The sequence below is a fragment of the Moschus berezovskii genome, chromosome 19 (genome assembly GCF_049115385.1).
Source record: "Moschus berezovskii isolate FMDL1 chromosome 19, NW_MosBer_1.0, whole genome shotgun sequence".
In the NCBI taxonomy this organism is placed as follows: Eukaryota; Metazoa; Chordata; class Mammalia; order Artiodactyla; family Moschidae; genus Moschus; species Moschus berezovskii.
The window spans coordinates 43,095,479-43,113,144 of NC_142478.1; the positions used below are offsets into that span (position 1 = coordinate 43,095,479).

Below are 17,666 nucleotides of genomic sequence, written 5' to 3' on the forward strand. Positions count from 1 at the left end.
TTACCAGCTGAGCCACAAGCAAAGCCCAAGAATACTGGAGTGGGTAGCCTACCGCTTCTCCAGTGGATCTTCCTGACCCAGGAATCAAACCAGGGTCTCCAACATTACAGGCAGATTCTTTACCAACTGAGATATGAAGGAAGCCCAAATATAGTCTACTGATTTTTAATAAATATGCTAAGGTAATTTAATGGATAAAAAATATTCTTTTCAATAAATAAATGGTTCTGGAACAGGCAGATATCAGTATCAAAAAACATAAACAAAACCTCAACCCTTATATCATACATAAAAATTAAATCAAAATGGCTCTCAAGCCTAAATGGAACAGCTGAAACTTTTAAATTTCTACAAGAAAAACATGAGAAAACCTTTATGACATCAAGTTAAGAAAAGATTTCTTAAACAGGACACCAAAAGTAGAAACTAAAAAAGAAAATGCTGATATAAATGAACTTCATGAAGGTGAAAAGTTTTTCCTTCTAAAACATACAGTTAAGAAAAAGCCAAGCCATGGACTGGAAGAAAATTTTTGCAAAATACCTCCAAAGGAATTGTACCCAGAATATACAAAGAACATACTCCAAAGTAAGATAGTCAATTCAATTTTTTTAGTGTGCAAAATCCAATTTAAAAATATGGTTTGAAACGGGTGAACTAACACTTCAAAGAAGATACAAGAATGGCCAATTAACACATTAAAAATTCTCAACACTAGTCCTTCAGAGAAACACATAATAAAACCACCATGTAATTACCATCACATATATACTGAAGTGGCTAAAATTAGAAAGACAGATAATACCAAGTGTTGCAGAAGATATGTAGTAACCAGAACTCTCAAACTGCTTGTGGGAGGGCTAAATGTGACAGTAGGTGTGGGAAACAGTGTGACAGCTTCTTATAAAGTTAAACATACATTTACTACATAACCCATCCATCCCACTCTCAGGTATTTATTCAAGAAGTCATGAAAACATGTCCACACAAACAGATGTTCATGAATGTTGACAGAAGCCAAAAAGTGGAAGCAACCCAAACCATCATTTTCAAACTGTGTTTTGTAAAACAGGAATACTATCTTGCTTATAAAATTCAGTAGGATTTATGAAATCTGGCATCCCGTTTATATAAAAATTGGCAATATACTGCACGGCTTGCTTACAATAGTACATGAGATAATTTTACATTGGAATGAACAGAAAAGCAAAGTTTAGTTGTCAAAGCCTGTCCCTACAGCCTCCTGACCTGATAAGCATCTCTTCTTTTGCCTCTGTATTCTCCCTATTTATCTGCCCCTCCACTGTATTAATTTCATCTCTGATATCCACCCACCTCAGTTCAGTTCAATTCAGTTCAGTCACTCAGTTGTGTCCAACTCTTTGCAACCCCATGGACTGCAGCACGCAAGGGCTCCCTGTCCATCACCAATTCCCAAAGTTTATTCAAACTCATGTCCATCGAGTCAGTGATGCCATCCAACCATCTCATCCTCTGTCATCTCCTTCTCCTTCTGCCTTCAAATCTTTCCCAGCATCAGGGATTTTTCCAATGAGTCAGTTCTTCACATCAGGTGGCCAAAGTATTGGAGTTTCAGCTCCAGCATCAGTCCTTCCAATGACTATTCAGGACTGATTTCCTTTAGGATGGACTGGTTGGATCTCCTTGCAGTCCAAGGGACTATCAAGAGTCTTCTCCAACACCACAGTTCAAAAGCATCAATTCTTTGGTGCTCAGCTTTCTTTATAGTCCAAATCTCACATCCATTCATGACTACTGGAAAAGTCATAGCTTTGACTAGACAGACCTTTGTTGGCAAAGTAACGTCTCTGCTTTTTAATATGCTGTCTAGGTTGGTCATAACTCTTCTTCCAAGGAGCAAGCGTCTTTTAATTTCATGGCTGCAGTCACCATCTGCAGTGATTCTGGAGCCCAAAAACCTAAAGTCTCTCACTGTTTCCTTTCTTTCCCCATCTATTTGCCATGAAGTAATGGGACCAGATGCCATGATCTTAGTTTTCTGAAACTAAACCAACCACCTCAACCCCTCTAAATTATGTTGTGGCTATCAAAGGCAACACACTACCTGACATGCAAGTTCAAAGCATCTTTTATTCCATCCGCTCCCTTCTCTGTAATTCCAGTCACTAAATTCCATCATTAGTCTTCCTAAACTAGTCTCACATGCACCTCCTAGCAAATTCTATTTCTATGAAAACACTAGTCGGGTCCATAGAGATAAGGTTCCTGTCTCTGGTCCCAGCTTTACAGCATCTTCCAGGATCTCTTCGTTCACTGATCATAAAACTGCAGTGTTTACTAGTTCCACAGTCCATTAGCCCAATTGCTCAGTTAAGATCTGATTGACCACCTGCTTGTGGGCTTTGAAAAGAGAGGGTAAGGTCCAGCCCAGATTGTGGTGACTGAAACCTCCAGGGTCAGGGCCTCAGTGTAGTACTCATCCTAAGCCAGGTGAATTTAATAATTGGCCCAGTGTGGTCAGTTATCGTTCATATTACCTCCTAACCATCTTTATTGTCAAATGCATACTCAGTCATGTCTGACTCTTTGCGGCCCCATGGACTGTAGCCCACCAGGCTCCTCTGTCCATGGTATTTCCTAGGGAAGAATACTGGAGTGGGTTGCCATTTCCTCCTCCAGGGGATCTTCCTAAACTAGGGATCAAACCCACATCTCCTGCATTGGCAGGCAGATTCTTTATCACCTGGGAAGCCCCTTATTGCCAAATACAAGGACTCTAATCCACGATCTTTTCTACTTTTGTCTCACAAGCACTTTCTAAGAAAAGTTAAAACATGCTGCTTAGGCTTGGATCATTATCAGCTAGCTCTTCTCCATATACCTGAAGGACTATGTGCATCAGTCGCTCAGTTGTTTTCAACTCTGCGACCCCATGGGACGTAGCCCACCATGCTCCTCGTCCATGGGATTTTCCAGGTAAGAATACTAGAATGGGTTGCCATTTCCTTCTCCAGGGAATCTTCCTGACCCAGGGATCAAACCCAGGTCTCCTGCAACTACTATATACTCTGACATAGATAATAAACCACTGCTTTAGCCACAATGATGCTTTCATACACAACATTAACTATATATGTGTATATATTGATATAGACACACATTAACTATATATAAAATTAACATATAAAATTTTACTTAATGTGTATTGATACTACCTCAATTTTTTTTAAGTTCACTTAAATAAGATAATGATTTAAAAACCCAGAAGACCCTAATCACAGATAACTCTTCATTCTGTGCTTCCAAAATTATATAATAAGTTAAAATCCAAGATCAGATGACTAAGTGGTAAACTGAAATGGTCTCAAGATTCTGAATAATAGTTATTATTTCAGAGTATATAAAGAACCATGGCAGTAAAAAACTTCTGATATATATACACATACACACATATGCACACACACATCCCGGATATGATTTAGACTGGTGAAATAAAATATCAATAGTTTTTCTACTTGTAAAACTGAATTAAGTATGAATACTTAATGGTGGTTTTCTAAATGCACCCTTTTGAACTAAAAATATAATAATAAAATATAGGAAAATGTTGGACAGATTGTGGGCAATGCCTGAGTTTTTTAAATTACCTGAAAATGCCCAAGAAATAGCAAACTTATCTTAATGAAAGTGACACATCAAGCAGCTTATAGCTATAAAATGTTAAAATACATCATTATAAAGTAAAAATTATCCTTAAATATCAGACTCACTCAAAAACTTTTAGATGAAGGCTAAACTAAGAACATCCAGTTATTTAATGTTTATGTAGACCTGTAACACATGAACATTCAATACCAGAAATTATATATTTAATTGCAAAAATATTCAACACCTATTAAGCCATATATGTGTGACAAAAGAAAGAAACATCTACAAAAAGAAATCTTTATTTTAAACTTACATTTCAATATTCTAATCAGTAATAAATATTAAGCATATAGTTTTTAAACCCACATTATATTTAATTAAATTTTAACATAAAAAGGCAGTGATATACACGTCTAAGCTATATTTAAATTTATTTTAACTATTTCTTAATTCTTGAAGTACTTTTAAACAATTTTTAGCACATCTGAAAAATAAATTGTGGTACACAGTATAGCATAAAGTCATTTTCTTTAACACTGAAATATACAGCTTTGCTGTCTATATATATATATATAATAGATACCTATATTTCATACACGTAAGTTTACAGTCATAGTAATTTTATAGTCATAGTAAAATAAAACAGAGGGTCCCAGGATTGTGATTAATTAGAAATTGAATTTTAATAACGACATTCCTATTTTACGAAGTATAATTTGCTTCATCTATCAATTTCTCTCTTAGCAATAGCCTTACTCTTACCATTTTCTCTCAGGGTTCCCAACACGGAAAGGGTATTTCTTTACACAAAACCAAATTGAGTTGCTCTGTATTTTACGACACCAAGAATCTATACAGGTGGAGCAGTAATTCACATACCCCTCCGAATCAACCCTTCCCCAGAACAACTGTGCACACACAAGGGGTGCGAGCTCATTTGCCCTTAAGCAGTAAACAATTCCGACATTTCACGGAGAAAAACAATGCTGTATTTCATTGACACAGATCAGACTTTGAAACCTTTATGAAGTATAATATCTACTTTTGCAAGAGAAATCCAAACATCACTGCCAACACGGACTTCCAGGGTGAAATCACATGCTTATTTATGCAAACGTCCTAGATGACAAGCCCCCTGACTGAAGACTTTAAGCATCAGAGGCGAAAGAACATCAACTCTACATACATATACGTCAGAACACTTCCCTTGAAGACTCCTTACTCTGTTAGGACACCACCAATGCTGGTATTCCAAGGACCACGGAAGCCCGACTTTTATGCACAGCTCACCTGTGCAGCTGTAGTCATAGCAACTGAATTCCCAACTTGACCCAGCCACGAGCTCCCTCTCCAGAGAACCAATGCTCTGTGCATTGGGTATCACGCTGGAATAGGGTCGAAACAATGCTAAATCAATGCTAGCTTTCCAGGATGAAGATGCTGTGTCCTACAGCAGAGGGTACAGCCAATACCCAAAGGGGGAATGTTTTAGTATATCCCATTGTAGTTTTTAACATATTTCACTCTACCTTTAATTTAGACATCTACCTTATTTCAAATTTAACACAGGATATATTTACATCAAGCACAACTAAACTGTGCCTTCAATAGCATTAACTCTAGTCAAACTAAGTTCATATTTGTTTCAAGATGTATTTGCTTTATTTGGAATTCTTTCCCAGCTTCCTTAAAAAATCTTTAACATATATGTTTACCTTCTGTGTGTGTCCTGGGAATACTTGAACCTGAGTCACCCTCAAGTAACATCTATCACACAAGTTATAGATGATGTAAGGGCTGAGGACGGAGGCGCAGGGCGGAGGAACAGAAGGACCTGATAGAGAAAGAATAAGGGAAACTAAAAGGGGCTGCTGGCTTCCTGCTCTAATCTTTCTCCATAGAAGGGTGAAAAGTGAAAGTGAAAATTGCTCAGTGTGTCTGACTCTTTGTGACCCCATGGACTTCTCTGTCCATGGGATTCTCCAGGCAAGAATACTGGAGTGGGTTGCCATTCCTTTCTCCATGGGATCTTCCCAACCCAGGGATCAAACATGGGTATCCCCATTGCAGACAGATTCTTTACCCTCTGAGCCACCAAGGAAGTCTCCTAGAAGGATATTTGCATATTATTATTTTCAGGGACACAACCCATGTCAGAATAAGATAGATTTTAGGTTCCTGGGTGACTAGAAGTGGCCACATGACTCCACCTGGACAATGTGATGTGAAAGGAAACTTTGTTTCAAGGACAGAAGTTAACTTTTTGCTCATCTACCTTTCCCCTGCTTCTGGCTCCCACTGCAGATGTAATGGCTGGAGCTCGCCAGCCAGTCTGTGCCCTGAATGGATGCTGAGTACAAGAAAGCTATGAGCCAGGAAGAAAGATGGGACCTGGGGCCATTCTGGCTGCTGATCTTCAGGGTTCTTCACAGGAGAGAAAAAAGTAACTCCTACTGCATATATGTGATTACTTTATGCAATCTAAATAACTTCACTGTAATTAATACAGAGAGCAAACAATATACAGTAACCACCTGCCCTTTCCCCTCCTTCACGTCCCAAATGGATCGTGAACTGCCCTCAGCCCAAGCTCCCCAGATGCCTTCTTCCAACATGCTGCAGCCCCATTCCCTCCTGACTTTTCTATACTAACCTGACTTTCAATAAATTATAGCTTGTTACAAGTGATTTCTCAGAGGGATTATGTTCTCATAGTATTGTTAAGCTCTTTTTTTTAAGTGATTTTTAAAAGGGCATAATAAAAATAGAATCCTGAACCAATACAATTCAATGAATATTTATTAAATGCCTGCTCTGGGCTAGGCCCTGCAGAAGTAAAGATGAATATACACAGCTGAGGGCTTTAAAGACTTTCGCAACTGAGAAAGCGTGTGGTTTTCACAGTGGGTGAGGAGGCCTGAGGGGCTGGAGGGGAGGCAGCCACAGTGAGGTGGCCATCCCAGCAGAGAGCAGCAACCCAGGACCGTCTCACTAAGGAGGCCAGGTGTTGCCTGTTTGGCAGCTGCATTATGCAAGGGATCAACAAGAGGAGTCTGGGCTTTTAAATGATGATATGGTTTCACTATGGAAGAGTCTTGAGGGCAAGTAAGGAGCTGCTCTAATAGAGCAGGTGACAATAAAGGCATTGCTGGTGGGCATGAAGGCAGGGGACCTGGCAAATGTGGTCACTGCTAACTCTAAGGTGTTATTAGCTAACAGGAAAAAGAAAAACCTGTCAGAGGAGAAAAGAAAGGTCAGAGCTGAGACTCAATGAAATTGCTCGAGTAGGTGACAAGCTGTTTATAAAGCCATTAATGACAGAAGCAGCATTCCAGACATGGTATCTCCAATCCCAGGGCCTGGACACCCTGCTCCCTCGCCGTGTGCAAGAGTAACGCCCAGTAGCCCCCACACCCACCTGCCCCATGCCCGCCCCCAAACACTTGCTGGGCTGGGGAGGGACATAAATGATCACATGATATCAGTGACCACTGATATCAAGCGGGCACTCAACACTCCTTCTGTTTCACAACTTCTCTCTTGCCCAAACTCCTCAGCACCCACCACTACGCTTCATAACCACACCTGGACCTTGACTCTGATCGTGGGCCTATAAAAGGGTAAAGCGCTTTCACTGTTTCCAAAGCCAATATGTCCCCTGTTGTGGGCTTCACCCACTTCAGCCACAACCCCCCACCCTCCTGTATAAGCCCTCTTTGCTGGGTTACTCACATCAACACACAGACACACTCTGGCATCAGCTAAAGAGATACATTCCCTGCGACCCCCCGACTCCAGCCAAAACTCCACTTCCTCCCTCTTCCCCACAGTGAAATTTCTGGAAATGATAAAATTTCTCTTTCACCAGTGCTTATCTCCACAAGTAGCCCCATCACATCACTGAGATGGGCTTACTCAGTGACCCAGGTCACTTGTGACCCTCATGTTGTTAAATCCAAGGTCAGTTTCCCATCTCACCCGAGTGATGCTCCATGAAAAAGCGGACTAACAGACCACCTCCCTTCTCAAAATGCTATTATCCCTTGGCCTTGGTGACACACAGCAAGATCTCCATGTGTCAGCTCCGTGGTCCAGGCAGGCACTTGGAGGCTCAGTTACATTTATAGGGTGGCGAAGACAGAAGATGCATATGAACAACTGCAGGGAGCCACTCAGGACAGAGGTGAGCATAGAAAGGCCCACACGTACTAATTAAGCATCAAGTTCTCTCAGAGAGACATAAACTAGCAGCCTAGGGTGATGGTTGATTCTAGAAGTTAGCTCCAGTCACTATGCTCATCACATTTGAGCACCATTATGGTCAACAGGTATGTCAGTGTTTTCACTGCTGCTGGGCTGGATGTGGGGAAAATAACTGTAGAAGATGGAAGGAAAACAGTCAAGTCCCAGAGGACCAGCTGACACTCACATACACACACACACACACACACACACACACACACACACCTTTATACCTATAGGTGTGTATTTTAATCCAATTATATCCAGTTATACGTATGTTTATATGTACAGATCACATTAAAGTAAACAGAAGTACATTTCTATGACTCCCTGCCTAACCAACTATTTCATTAACTGGCCAAATACAGATCCCAATCACCTGTTCACAAAACAATGCTTGAAATAGGCAGTTTTTATAACTTAATTAAAAGACGCTTGCTCCTTGGAAGGAAAGCTATGACCAACCTAGACAGCATATTAAAAAGCAGAGACATCACTTTACCAACAAATGTCCGCATAGTCAAAACTATGGTTTTTCCAGTAGTCATGTACAGATGTAAGAGTTGGACCATAAAGAAAGCTGAGTGCCAAAGAATTCAGGCTTTTGAACTGTGGTGCTGCAGAAGACTCTTGAGAGTTCCTTGGACAGCAAGGAGATCAAATCAGTCTATCCTAAAGGAAATCAGTCCTGAATGTTCATTGGAAGGACTGATGCTGAAGTTGAAGCTCCAATACTTTGGCCACCTGATGGGAAGAGCCAACTCACTGGAAAAGACCCTGATGCTGGCAAAAGAAGAAATAGGCAGCAGAGGATGAGATGGTTAGATGGTATCAGCGACTCAGTGGACATAAGTTTGAGCAACCACTGGGAGATAGTGGAGTGTTAGTTAGAATAGACTACACAACAGCAACGGCGTAACTCATTAGCCCTTCTAACTCTGCTGTCATCTACTCCCTTTCCGTTCCGTTCCGTTCCATCGCTCAGTCGTGTACGACTCTTTGCAACCCCGTGGACTGTAGCCTACCAGGCTTCTCCGTCCATGGGATTCTCCAGGCAAGAATACTGGAGTGGGTTACCGTTTCCTTCTCCAGGGGATCTTCCCGACCCAGGGATTGAACCTGGGTCTCCCGCATTGGAGGCAGACGCTTTAACCTCTGAGCCACCAGGGAAGCCCTCTACTCACTTTCAGTTCAGTTCAGTTCAGTTCAGTCGCTCAGTCGTGTCCGACTCTCCGCGACCCCATGAATCACAGCACGCCAGGCCTCCCTGTCCATCACCAACTCCCGGAGTTCACCCAAACTCATGTCCACAGAGTCGGTGATGCCATCCAGCCATCTCATTCTCTGCCGTCCCCTTCTCCTCCCGCCCCCAACCTTTCCCAGCATCAGAGTCCTTTCCAGTGAGTCAACTCGTCGCATAAGGTGGCCAAAGTATTGCAGTTTCAGCTTTAGCATCAGTCCCTCCAATGAACATCCAGGATTGATCTCCCTTAGAATGGACTGGCTGGATCTCCTTGCAGTATAAGGGACTCTCAAGAGTCTTCTCCAACACCACAGTTCAAAAGCACCGATTCTTCGGCGATCAGCTTTCTTCACAGTCCAACTCTCACATCCATACATGACCACGGGAAAAACCATTGCCTTGACTAGACGGACCTTGGTTGGCAAAGTAATGTCTCTGCTTTTTAATATACTATCAAGATTGGTCATAACTTTCCTTCCAAGGAGCAAGCGTCTTTTAATTTCATGGCTGCAATCAGCATCTACAGTGATTTTGGAGCCCAAAAAAACAAAGTCTGACACTGTTTCCACTGTTTTTCCATCTATTTCCCATGAAGTGATGGGACCAGATGCCATGATCTTTGTTTTCTGAATGTTGAGCTTCAAGCCAACCTTTTCACTCTCCTCTTTCACTTTCATCAAGAGGCTTTTGAGTTCCTCTTCACTTTCTGCCATAAGGGTAGTGTCATCTGCATATCTGAGGTTATTGATATTTCTCCCAGCAATCTTGATTCCGGCTTGTGCTTCTTCCAGCCCAGCGTTCCTCATGATGTACTCTGCATATAAGTTAAATAAGCAAGGTGACAATATACAACCTTGACGTACACCTTTTCCTATTTGGAACCAGTCTGTTGTTCCTAGGTCACCTCAAACATCAAAGTCTTATGGTTTCTCTTGGAAGGGAGGAAGGAAAGAAGGAAGGGACGATGTTTTCTTTTAAAGAAATACAAGAAACTTTTAAGAGTACTGGCTATAAGGAAACCTTTTGAGAAGCTTATGTATTACCTCTTTTAATCCTGTTATACGTTACTGGTACCTCCCCACGTGAGAAGGTATGTAAGCTCAGTACATTATTTTTAAAACTCAATGTGGCAGTTTAAGATGATTCATGGTTTTCTTTTGTTTTTCTATTTTCCCATCCCTCCTTTCATAACCACTCCCTCCCTTCTGGGCTTCATCTGTGCTGCCTCTGTTGGGATGCTGCCAATGCTAGTGGTAAACCTCACCTGTGATGAACAGTTTCCAGCCCTCTGCCTCTCACTGCCCTTCACACCTTTCAGATACAGTTCATGCCCAGTAAAGGTGCCCTTCCATGACATAATTCACCAGGGAGTTATTTTGAAAATGCCAGCCTCCATCTCCAATATGGCATCACATGACAAAACAAATCTGTGCCCTTTCTGGAATATGATGTTCTAATCCTATGCAGCCTTTACATGGAATAAGGAATATTTAACTGTACCTTAAGTCCCTACCACACAGACACAGAATCTTTCTTCCATTGTTTCACCCCCTTTCACTACCGAAAACAACCAGCGAGTTCTCAAAGCAATCAATTAACTTATCACATACACTGGCAAGCAGAAGGGAGGCCCACAATTTTTAATCTCCAGAAGTCATTGTTTGTCATAGGAATCAAAAGGAGAATAGTTATTTCAGCCTCTCAGAACTGATTAGTTAAATGTCTTGTTTCCCCACTTATCCTCATTAGAGCTGCCAGATCTAATTTAAAATGTGATTATTGAAAGCACCCTAGCATAATTTTAATTTTTATATTGTGGGTGTATCTAGTGTCAATGGAAGGGAAGTGCTAACAGTACGTGGACGCAGCCACCGACGTGCAAACCAACGCTGTACTTCCTCCTTCAGCCCCTGCCAGCGTCACCTGAGACCTAACCAACCAGCAGCCCTGGCCTGCCAGCCAAGTGATGCAGGTTTGTAAACTGGGCTCCCATCACCGCCACTGTCACCAATGCTTGGCAACTCACTACTCCATGCCGGGAGGTGCACTTCTATTCCAGAAAAATGATCCTGTTCTCATGGCCCTGTTGGACCTACTGCCCAGGCTTGGACTCTCCTCCTTCACTTGTATTCCTGAGCTGTCACTCATGCTCTTTGCTGCATCCAGATCTCCTTTCCAACCACTGCCCAACAGTGTAAACCATTAACCCAATTCCAAATTCCCTCCCTCAGGACTTCCCTGGTGGTCCAGTGGCTAAGACTCCTAGCTCCCAACGCAGAGGGCCCAGGGTCGATCCCTGGTTGGGAAACTAGATCCCACGTGCTGAATTAAGACTAGGGCACAACCAAATAACTTTTTTTTTTTTTAAAGATAAAATTCACTTCCTCAAGAGCCACACTTAACTACCATCTACAAACATTAAAATACTCCTGTCTCTGAGAGGATTTTGCCTTTGGTGTGGCCTTAGCTAAACTGATTCACACTATACCATTTAATGATCCCTATGCAGAGTTTTTTTCATGTTGCACATAGGACTGCCTCATCTCCCCAACCAGGTATTAAACTGCCTGCCCGCAGGGTGGAGACCACCATGCTTCTGTGTAGATTGCAGAATGCAGAGACCAAACGGTAGGGCTTAAGGCAAGTTTCAACTAATATTGGAAATAACACAGATAGGCCTCAAAATTGGAACTCTACCGAACCCACTTCAGAATAAGGGAGAAAAACCCACAAATATGAAAAGCGTCAGTAAACCAATCCTGAATTTTGATGGCATTTCAATGTTCAGCCATTCCCATGGACAGCACTTTGCCAGTTACTGATCTGACTTCTTATGCCACATGTAGAGCACAGGCTGCTTCACCTACCATGTCTGCTGCCAAACAAAATCTGGTCCCCAGACCCTAAGACCCATGCGTGAGAAGCCTTCACCCTTCTGTGTAGCCTTCGTCCCCAACCATTTTGGCTCCCAGCTTTCATTATGAACTTTCCCTTGTCATCATCCAAGTTCCAAGGCTCACAGCTAGTTTGGGCTTATCTTTTCCTTCAGTCTGACATCTGGTTCCTCGTTGATACAGAAGGGTAGAGATTGCTGACTGACTGCTCTAAATATTAAAAATAGAGAAAGTTTTTAACTGTCTAAGCAATAAAAATATTATCTGTTTACGATTAAACATGGGATATTTGATCATTTCTATGGAAAGGCCCTTCCTTGGAGGCCTTTATGATTAAATTTACCCAAAAAATCAGATTCAGTGTTTTATTTGGCTGCATGAGGTTTTAGTTGCAGCATGCAAACTGTTAGGTGCAGCATGCGGGATCTAGTTCCCTGACCAGCGATTGAACCCAGGCGCCCTGCCTTGGGAGCATGGAGTCTTAACCACAGTACCACCAGAGAAGTCCCTAGATTCAATATTTTAGTAGGAATGTTTTTTATTTTCTTTTTGCCCCAAGATTATGACCAACATAAATTCAAGAAGAATCTGTATAACAGTAAAGCTTCATGTCTAAAACATCTAGTGTACTGTTTTTTTTACTTTTTTTTTAATAAATAAGTGTAAAAATGATTTTTATATTAGTAGAAAAAAAGAGTCCAATCCTATGAGTTAATGCACAACCTAGGTAAGGGAATTCCCTGGTGCTTCAACAGTTGGGACTTCAAGCTCTCAATGCCAAGTGCCAGCATTCAATTCCTGGTCAGGGAGTTAAGATCCTAAGACCCCACAAGTCGTGTAGTGCGGTCAAACAAACAAACACCGAGGTAAACTATGTCCTTCTCTATAAACAATCCAAATCACATTGAAAGTTTAGAAACAGTCTGGGCCTATCTTTAATACCTAAAATTATCAGCCTTTCAAAGAAGTCAGCAACTGAAAAATAATATTAACCCAAGTTACTTTTCTATGACTTTACTATAAATAGGCTTTGGTATTTGTAGAGTGGGGCAGTTTTAGAAGTAAGAAAATTTAAGAATATAGCAATTCCTATTCAGTTCAGTTCAGTTCAGTCACTCAGTCGTGTTCGACTCTTTGCGACCCCATGAATCACAGCACGCCAGGCCTCCCTGTCCATCACCAACTCCCGGAGTTCACTCAAACTCATGTCCATTGAGTCGGTGATACCATCCAGCCATCTCACTCTCTGTCATCCCCGTCTCCTCCCACCCCCAATTCTTCCCAGCATCAGACTCATTTCCAGTGAGTCAACACGACACATGAGGTGGCCAAAGTATTGCAGTTTCAGCTTTAGCATCAGTCCTTCCAATGAACACCCAGGACTGGTCTCCTTTAGAATGGACTGGTTGGATCTCCTTGCAGTCCAAGGGACTCTCAAGAGTCTTCTCCAGCACCACAGTTCAAAAGCATCGATTCTTCGGCGATCAGCTTTCCTCACAGTCCAACTCTCACAACCATACATGATCACGGGAAAAACCATAGCCTTGACCAGACGGACTTTTGTTGGCAAAGTAATGTCTCTGCTTTTTAATATGCTATCTAGGTTGGTCATAACTTTCCTTCCAAGGAGTAAGCGTCTTTTAATTTCCTGGCTGCAATCAGTTCCTTAAATACATGGATTTGGAGCACAATAGGGCAATAAACATTATTAATATTGCCCATTATGTATAGAAAACCAATCGTTCCTTTAAAAACTATTTCTACAACTGCACCTTCAGCTGAGATAACTTTCATCCACTGCTTACCGCCCCACCATAGCTACAAATGATGCCTCTGAAAACCTTAGGGGGAAAAACGCCTTCCTCAAGACACTTCACTACCCTTTGCCTGTCACTGTCTAAATATACCAACCCACCTACCACGATGGCAGATGTAAACAGCAGGGCAAAGCCTGGACCACTTAGTGACAACAGCTGCTCTGCTTATAGGCTTGGAAAAATACACACAGTCTATACCATTTCCATGTTCATCTATGGCAAGTGTCCACTCTGGCCTTTTCCTAAATGAGAGTGAGAACAATCCCTGCTGTACTCCTGCCTTACTTTGCTCACCATTCTTCTGATCATACAAAGACACTAAATTTATTTTAAATAAAAGAAAAACAGTGATATGTTGTACATTGCTTCAAGAACCCAAACTGTACTCCAAATAAGAGTTTAGCTTTATATGTAACATTACTAAGTAACATGACAGCCACTGTGCAAATATCCATGTTTCAAAACTTGGTAAATATCTAATAGGTTTACAATGAAACTCATAAAACAACATCTCATTACTGACATGGCTTGCAGTGCGGCAGAGTGGGCATGTTGTCACTGACAGTCACAAAGGAATTCATGAGCTCCACAAATGTTAAACATCTCATCAAGGAACAATACTCATGCTTGAACAACCAAAATAAAGAACAATCCTCATCTGTCTAAAAAGAAAACAAAAATAAAAAATAAACACATAAAATGCTGGCCTAAATGTCAACTGAGGAATCCAATAAAGCTCATGAAATCTGGAAGCCAAACGGCAGATTTTCTTCATGGACACCACCCTTCCCACTGGGCAGTATCAACGCAATTTCAGGAGAATTAGTTAAAAATATGACAATGTTGTTCAAAGTGTTTTGATACAGAACTAGCTGTTTAGGGTGAATTACCTTCAAAATGAGTTGAAACTTTCAAGAGAATGGTCAGGTTACTGATAACCAATTTCCAGGCAAATGTGAGGAAAACATGGTAAACAGAGAGTCACTCATGAACTGGATGTTTTATAAAACCAGACTGCTCCTAACACCTAGTCCACAGGATGCTTTGACCAAATCTCAGTGTTTGCTGGACATGGAAGCATCTATGACTCACTGTCAACCTTTAAGGCAGGACCAGCAGAGGGCCCTTCAGGACTGTTCCTAAGGCAACATCCCCAGAGGAAACAAACAACTTGGACGCAGCAAAGGTCACCAGGTGCAACATGAAGAAATAACCCATAAATAGCGCTGGCCTGTCACTCAGTCAGAAACACCGCCCCTCCTCATCCCGTTACAGCCCTGACTTGCCAGCATCTGACAGTCAAAGAGTAACTTGTGTCATCTTTGAAAATAATTAGAAATGGGAGCCAATGTGTTCATGGAATAGGTCTGAACTGCAAGTCCTCTTTCTTGTAGAACAGCAGTTTTCAGAACATTGGGTTCCCTTTCCACAAGTTACAACAAGCTGTCACTTGAAGCTGACGATGGCTGGCAATCAAGAAAGACAGCCATGGGATTCCTCTGCCATGCTGGGAACTCAGTCTATAGATTTCAATCATACAACACACCTGGTATCACAACGATGAAGTTGCTAACCTCAGTTCTAAGTTGCATAAACTTCAAAGCACACTCATTATAGCATTATTTATAATAAAAGGTATCAAAAATTTACCCTTTATAATTATTAACCAGATTGTGCAAAGTTCAAATAACTGAACATTAAACAGACATCAAAATGCATAATGAGTAAACCTTTATAAAGAGTTTCTGACATTAGGAGCCAAGCACATACATACTCTTTAACTGAAATTATCAAGACATTAAATTGTTTACTAAGTATGTTCTTAAGTATGCAGAAAACATACATGTAAGGTTAAATGGGAAAACACTAGAATATTAAAGGATCACTATCTTGGATGAGCCTTCAGGTAATATTTTCCTTCTCTTTGATCATTTATATGGTAATTACCATTATTTTTTACATTAAAATTACATTTAATTTTTAACATATAACAATGCTTAAATATTTTTTGCCTCTACTCACTTCCAAGTTCAGAAATAGAGTCAGAGCCCCCAGAAAGGGAGCAGACAGTAGGTCATATGTTTGAAGGAAAGAGAATAGTGTTCTAGTCAATTCTCTATCTCTTTGGGAAACAGAATTCTAGGGATGACAGGGCTCTCTCACAGGGTCATACCAGGCCTCCCGGGAAGAATTTCAGGATGGATGATCACCCACCAGCCTGCACTGCCATTTAAATCAGTTATGAAATGCAGGTAACAGCCATACCTACCTCAAAGGACAGTGATGAAGTTAAATGATTTATATATAAAGCTTTCCAAATTATGCCTGGCACAAAAAGCACTGCCGACAAAGCCCCGCTCTCTCATCACTGCAATACCATTACAGCTATGACTTCTGTTACGATCAAGGCCCCCGTCAACACCCTCAACACCCCACAGCTAGGATCAGTTATGCTGTAGGAACAACAAACAAACAGGCAACGGTGCTTCCTTCCCTCACGGGCCATTCTCCCACCAGGAGGGTGGGGAGGCTGGAGGCTGGGGGATGCTCCCATTGGAGGCGGTGCCTCTGGCCCTCCTTTCTGCCACCCTGGCACATCCCCACACCTCTGGACCTCCCCCGGCCGATAAAAACTTCCTCTCCCTATCCTGTGTACTCTTTTTTAGAAAAAATGTGTAAAATACATTCTTCACGTGCCCCTCATCTATTCAGAATGATTTATCAAAAATATATCATAATATGTTTATAAGAGAGTTAGCTTATAGAAGGTGGAGCTTGAAGGGGCACCGATTGCTACCCTTTAATAAATTTAAAGTATGTGTTCAGTCATTTTAAATAAAGATACTTAGTTAAAATTTTTAAATCTTTAGACAAAATTAAAATATTTAATTGTAAAAAATATACAATCAGGGGGAAAAAAATAACTCCTGAAACTCAGTGGTCCCAGGAGGCCTCAGGAACCCACCCATAGGCAGTTGCATTTGTGGCTGGGGAGCCCTGACCCTCTCTGGCTACAGCTGATTGGAACCAGGTAACAGCTGTTCCCAGCGCACCCCCCAGATTGTGGCCTGAAGATCAGAAGAAAAGACACAGACACGGCCATCAAATGGTACGGATGTCAGTGACACAGGTCACAAATCAACAGTCAGCACCTGGGAGCCAAAGTCACAGCGAGAGCCTGGGAGAGGGGAAGGGTCCCAGAGATGAGACCACAGGGCCCTGGGGGCAGCCCCGGCCAGCTGGGTTTCTCGTCCCACGTGGGCCCATGGAACCCCCTCGGCCTCTCGTTAGATGTGCAGGAGACTCCCTGTTACAGAGGCAGTCTTCAATCCCTCTGAACAAACATGACGTCAACTAGCCTGGCAGATTCACGGAGCATATCACAGATGTGTTCTTCACCCTTGCCCTTTGCTACAGAGGTTGGAACAGTGTGACAGGAGAGTCCTTTCTTAAGATTTACATACCAACACCCCAAGGTACTGCCCTACTTTTTGTCAGTAGAATAGGAAATTAAAGCAGAGTGGAATTCTGCAAAAGGATTTCAAGCTCTATGGATCATCTACTCCAGAAGATCTATACAATACCTGCTTCGTGGAAGAAACATGGATTCCTTGATGAACACGGAACCAGAGAGAAGGATGTACCAGCAGGTCCCAATATCATCAGGACTGAAAAGAAAAGACAATAACATCAGATGATTATCTCCAACAAATAGAAATAAAAATAAAAACACACACAGCACATTGTACCCATGTTAATCTCAGAATCCTGAAGAACAATGAAATACCATAAAACATGTATACCTAAAATACCATTCTTCAACCACTGGAATCATTTTTA

The 17,666-nt window shown here is 41.6% G+C and overlaps 1 protein-coding gene across 9 annotated transcripts in view; it reads right to left on the reverse strand.

The window, feature by feature from the left end:
- RAPGEF2 (Rap guanine nucleotide exchange factor 2) overlaps positions 1-17,666 on the reverse strand; it is a 265,728-nt gene that overhangs the window by 136,590 nt on the left and 111,472 nt on the right. For all 9 annotated transcript variants that reach the window (XM_088828045.1, XM_055405066.2, XM_055405062.2 and 6 more), the window contains exon 4: positions 17,411-17,494. In XM_088828045.1, coding sequence (XP_088684171.1) covers positions 17,411-17,494 — 84 coding nt within the window. The remainder of the gene's footprint in view (positions 1-17,410; positions 17,495-17,666) is intronic.